At 29.1% G+C, this 6,216-nt stretch overlaps 1 protein-coding gene across 1 annotated transcript in view; it reads left to right on the top strand.

Moving 5' to 3' along the window:
• Positions 1–5,821, top strand: part of LOC106691642 (juvenile hormone esterase) — a 9,056-nt gene extending 3,235 nt beyond the window's left edge. Inside the window, exons 4-11 of the mRNA XM_014437485.3 lie at positions 366–507; positions 758–943; positions 1,018–1,214; positions 2,766–2,919; positions 3,379–3,557; positions 4,250–4,391; positions 5,193–5,319; positions 5,575–5,821. Of these exons, the coding sequence (XP_014292971.1) occupies positions 366–507; positions 758–943; positions 1,018–1,214; positions 2,766–2,919; positions 3,379–3,557; positions 4,250–4,391; positions 5,193–5,319; positions 5,575–5,743 (1,296 nt within the window). The 3' untranslated portion in view covers positions 5,744–5,821. The remainder of the gene's footprint in view (positions 1–365; positions 508–757; positions 944–1,017; positions 1,215–2,765; positions 2,920–3,378; positions 3,558–4,249; positions 4,392–5,192; positions 5,320–5,574) is intronic.
• The last annotated feature ends 395 nt before the right edge of the window (positions 5,822–6,216 follow it).

The following is a 6,216-nucleotide window of genomic DNA, read 5'->3' as shown; positions in this document are numbered from 1 at the left end:
AAATTGCACATTGTTCAAGACTATCCCCCCTCCTTCCCCCATAATCAATTGTTAAAAAAAAAAAAAAAAACTGTTATATTAACCACCTAAGGCCCACCAGGCTGATCTGGTAGTGAATAAAAACAAAGTTGTTGTGCACTGGAAAACATCACTTCTGCTGTGTATTGCCTTTGTAATAAATTTATATATATGCATTTAAATACACATAGAAGCTCTTGATACAGGGATTAGGTAGTAGTACAATCTGATTTGACAAATAATAGAAAAAAATGAAATGGGTTATAAAACCTAACAGTTAAACAAAATTAAGAATCAGAAAATTAATTATTACTTTATTAATTAATATTATTTAAATCTTTTTTTAGACCCGTGGAAGAGCTCCTGTTATGTTCCATCTCCACGGCGGTGGATTCATCAGTGGAAATGGCCCGCACAAAACAGACCCTAGATATCTGATGGACGAGGATGTGGTGATTGTTGACATCAACTATAGGCTTGGAATAATGGGTAACCACTATAATTATTATATTTAACTTTTCATAGCAAGGTCTAAAGGGGAAATATTTGGTATAACAATAATTAAAATCATATTCTCATCTATCTACATCAATTTCATTGAACCATTAAAGAAAATATATTTTATCTAATAAAATACAACAAAGTGTAAATTTTGAATGAAATTAAGGAAAACAAATTAATTATTGATTCAGCTTTAAAGGTTTATTACATTGCTACATTATTATATGGATTTTCACAGGTTTTCTGAGCTTTGAAGATGAAGTGATGCCTGGTAATCAAGGAATGAAAGATCAAGTTATGGCACTTCGTTGGGTAAAAAAGAATATTGCCAAGTTTGGTGGAGATCCAAACAGAGTAACTCTGGTTGGTGAGAGTGCTGGAGCAGGGAGTGTTTACCATCACACAGTGTCTCCCCTTAGCAGAGGTATGGCACAGAAAAATGTTAGTTTATTTATTAACATAATGAACAGTTAGTTTATCTGATTTTTAATTTAATAGGATTGTTCCATGGTGGAATCGCTGAAAGTGGTTCCAGTTATGCCATGTGGTGTGTTACTCCTCCTGGATTGGCAAAAGAATATGCTCAGAAATTAGCAGGTCTTGTATCTTGTCCTAAGGGTAACTCTAAGGAAGCAGTAGCCTGTATGATGAAGAAGGATGCCAAGGAACTCGTTGGCCACATGGAAGACTACAGGGTCAGTAATTTACGATTTTATCGTAGGATTGAAACATAAGGAAGTATGCTATTATAGTAGAGGTATTCTTAAATAAATGAATTTTGGTGAATGTGGGGCACATAAAGTTTTGAATGGGATTTTAATTTTGACTTTCTTTACTGCTACTAGGTAAGTAAGTTGTAGTCAAGTCAAATTTTTGATGAGCCCTTTTTTTAGGATTTTGGCCCCAATACCAATCGACCAGTACCAAATCGAGCACCCTGTGTGTAATAGAAGAAAAAACTTTTTTCTATAGACTGTAGCACCAACACGGCTCAAACAAGTTTGAGGAACCTTGATGAAAGTTATAATGAATAGTAAATTTTATTTGTGTATGGCACAGAAAGTATAAAATTTCATGAAAAATTCTAAATAATCTTTAAAGTAATTAAACTTTCTCAAACTAAAAAAAATCATCTAAATTGGATCAATATAAGCAAATAAAGCTACACTCTACTTGAAATGTTAGGTAGTAAACATTTGGTAAGGTAAAAATTTAGCATATAATTTCTGTATTGAGCATTGCAGTAAGGAAAATCTTTTGAATGGCATAGATCCAATATTGTTTGTTTGTAGAGAGATAATAAGAATCATAACAGTAAGTTATAATTTTATTAATAATGATCTGTCGTAACCTAAATAAATCTATTAGATCAGAACTTGCACAATTCAACTGTCTATGTTTTAGTCTACTTCTGAATATTTACCTCTCAGCTCAGAGGTATTTTTAGTAAAATTATATTAAATGATTTTGATGATTTTTTAATAATTATTCATTTATATTTTAGAGTTATTATGGATATATATGTAAACATTAAATTAATAGGTTACTACAGAAACATTACTTAATAAACGTATCTGACTTAAAGTGGTTATGGTATAAATGGTAAAATTAAATTAGAAATAAAAGATTTAAAATTATTATTGAAAATTCCAGAATTTTTTATTATAGTAGGAAGCATTGGGTATTTATATGAGAGAACTAATTTCTTATATAAACAAGATTAAAAATAATTTAAAAGATAACATCTAAACTTAAATTTAAACATTAAATAAAATTTTATAATTTTCATAAATGCTTGATAGTTAAGCCATGATAGCAGTTCATTGGTGGTTGCAACGATTTCTTCCTTGCAACATTCCACTTCATCAGCTAGATTTAAGTTAACTTTAAATATTCTTTGTTCTATATTTCAAAAGAATTATTTATAAATCATACATAATTCTTAATTCAGGTTTATGCAATAAATTTAGCTTTTTACAAATCAAACACATACAATTTCTTTTATCATTAAGATAACTATGGTTTATATACACTATTAATATTAATCAACTTTTTCTTATGTTATTAATAATTTTCATTTTAATATTATTCAATTCCCCTTGTCTATGTTCTGCTCACTGTAACAGATAATACTTTTTGTTTTTATTTAATGAGAGACTTAAAATGTCACTGCAATATCTTATAAATATGGATATTTGATTATAACTGTATATTGATAAGAATTTCTATCAATTTTTGTTAATTAGATTTGGCAAATTGATCCATTGATCCTTTTCCTGCCTGTATTGGAGCCTGCAGGACCAGGAGCATTTATAACTGGACCAATAAACAAATGGCAACATAATCCAGTGCCTCTTCTCATGGGTACTACTTCGGCCGAAGGACTCCTCAGGACTGGCTGTGAGTATAATACTTCACTCATATAAACAATTCCTTTGTTCCAAAAAAATAATTTTATTGAATAACAGATCCAATAAGCTTAAACGGTATTGAATTACACTTTAACTTTGAATTGATAAATATATATATATTTTGGTTGGCTCTACAATTATTGTAAATCTTAGGCCACCTGAACAAGCTTTATCCACACCTGCCTCATCAATAGCCTGTCTTGGGCTATTGATTTCCAGTGTGCTACATGCAGCTCTTTCACATTTGTGTCGATTCTGTCTATCCATCTGCCTTCTACATGGTCTCTTGCCAACTGTACTGGTATTCATTGTTATGTAGAGGCCTCCTGTTGGATTGCTTCGAGCCACATGTCCCGCCCATCTTAACCTCCTTGTCTTCATATCGTTTGATATTGACTGACCAGTCTCTACAAGCAGTTGAATATAAATGACAATCTTTTTTTTATAGATTTCCTTTACTACAATATGGATTTCAAGTGGTACGATGATAATTTTGAAAGATTAGCTCCAGTATCACATATGTACTTTGCAACTGCTTCAAACCCTAATGAAGTAACAAGAAAGATTAGAGAGTTTTACTACGGCAACAAACCCATTTCATTAAACGACTGGGTTAATGTGACAAATGTAAGTTTTCTTATGGTTTATGATTCAGTAAATGATTAGTTACAGTTATTCAGTCTATTTTGCGAAGGATTTGAGGATTTTAGAAAAAAAAAATTGCACAAAGAGAAAGGAGCATTTCATTCGGAACTGTTTTGTTATTAAAATACATAGCATACTGCTCAACCAATGATTAACCTAAGGCACAAAATATGGTGTAAAATGCAGCTTCAAAAGCATGTGATCATAAAGTCTTTATTGAGAGTTTTGAGTAATTTTTATTATAAACATGTCTATAGTATACTATATTAATGGTAAATTGTATTAGTGGGATGCTATGTCCAGCATGATATGATCAATAAATTGTTTTATTTTTTGGAATTTTAAGTTCTAGAAATAATAGGTATCAATGCGCAATCATTTTTAAAACACTGGTTAGTCAGTATGCACAACTATTGAAGTTCTTCCCTTACTGAACTTTTCTCAAACAGTAATTATTTATCCTTAAAATAAAACTAATTTATTCATAAATTTTTTGCTCCAACATTGCTCTACAACATTTGAGAATCTTTATATTATAGGAAAATTTTAGTTCAGCTTCAGAATCATTTATTGGTTATTATAGCAATCAATCTTTAAGAAATATGTTGATATAATTAATTATTTGCCAAACTTTACTAGCATATTGATGTACATATAAACTAATCTTATTGCAGACTTACACTGACAGCTGGTTCACACATGGAATCTTTGAAGGTGCAGACAAACACACTGGTGATGTTTATTTCTACTATTTTGACTATCGAGGAGAGTACTCATTCTTCCCTGCGGAGGGCAATACAACGCAGTATGCTATTGGTAAGAAATTTATAATCCATTTTTTTTTAAAGAATTAAATGCTGCCGTTTCCTTATGACTGCTAAGCTTTTAAATATCTCATTTATCTTTCTAACTAAAAATTGGTTATTATTTTCAAACTGGCATTTTTATAACTCAACATTTTTAGCAAAGGGCTGATAGAAGAAGATTTTCACATTAATGAAAAATAAATCTTGAAACACTGTTCATATTCATTCATTTATGTTCATGTATTTTTATAATTTTAATTTAGATGTTATAAACAATTTTCTTAGAGGAAATCATAGTTTTTTTTTTTTAAATTATAGATTATAACTTTATTCCATTCGTGCAAAATTTGTTGAATAGAGTGGGAGTGTAAATAATTTATTTTTCAGGGACTCCGTGAAATAAATATTAAATGGCAAACGAGGGAATTGAACCCTCATTCCAATGTACAGGGCCATCAGGGCCTCAAGAGTAATAATTTAAGTATCATATTCATTTCATGGTTACACCATGATATAAAAGCCCACACTAACAAACCAAAGTAGAACCAGCATTTTTATCAGTATTACTTTTATTAATGTACATTGCCTGTAAAACTAAATATATCATCATTTTATTTTCTTACACTTTCCTAGTTTAAATTAAAGGTTTTCAAATTCAGACAATATGATCAATAAAAGATCTTCAGTTGTAAATAACCATTTATTTTTCATTGTATAAAATTTACTCTTTATATAGTACACCACATTATTATGTACTCTTTATATAGTTATTATTAAAAATCAATAATGTTAATCATTTATTTGAATTTAGGCGCTGCTCATACTGATGAGATCCTTTACATATGGTACAATAAGAACTTTGCTTCTGATTTGAAAGGTAAAGATGTAGAATTATCCAAGAAGCTAGTTAAGATATGGACTGACTTTGCTAAGCACGGGTATGTATATTTATCGAATTTTACTATTTCATAAATTTAATTTTTCAATTTACTTTAATTTTTTATGTAATTCTAAGTAAAAATAAAAATGATCTGGGATATTAATAAATATTTTCAATTAATATTTTAAAGCCTAATTATTATCAACAGTTATAAATTAACTTGTAATGTTGTTTCGAAAGAATCTTTAACTTGAACTCATAATAAATATTATGAGGCTTTATGTTTTATTATTATTTATATTATGAATTTCAGGAAAGCTATACCACCACCAAACAGTGGAAAATGGGATAAATGGGTAACAAAAAAACATAATTACATGCATATAACTAATTCTGGCTTCAAACCACAAATTGGCCTTCATGAAGACCGATATAGATTCTGGAGCGAATTGAACTTCAGGGATAAATATCCTTGGAACTGATAGAAGATTTATAATTAAGGTTTATGAATATAATGTAAATATGAATGCTTGAAGTGAAATAAAAAAGAATAATATATATTCATGAGTTTTCTTTGTACCATTAATAAATAAGAATTTTTGTAATGTTAATGAGATGCCATAGTAAATGAAAAATAAGAATAGAAGGCATACAAGTTTTCCTTTTTAATTATCTCTAAATTTTGTTATATTCTTATTCTCAGTCATTATTTTCTTTTAGAACCATTGAACTTTTTTTCATTCACTCATATATTAAAGTTTCTTTAATTGAATTTAGATTTCAACTGAAATATATTGGATTGACAAATAAATCAATTTAGTTTTTCTATTTATTACTTCCTAAAATACCTAAGCTGGAGAAGATATGTTGATGAAATGAAATTAATTTTTATTTGGCTTACATGCCTTTTTGTTTGAAGTTTGATTTGATTCATACGTTTAAGATCCCCATGTCC

The sequence above is a fragment of the Halyomorpha halys genome, unplaced genomic scaffold (genome assembly GCF_000696795.3).
Source record: "Halyomorpha halys isolate HHAL.00 unplaced genomic scaffold, Hhal_1.1 Scaffold2592.1, whole genome shotgun sequence".
Lineage (NCBI taxonomy): Eukaryota > Metazoa > Arthropoda > Insecta > Hemiptera > Pentatomidae > Halyomorpha > Halyomorpha halys.
The sequence above is the reverse complement of the archived record's forward strand: the minus strand, read 5'-3'. Positions and strand labels throughout refer to the sequence as shown.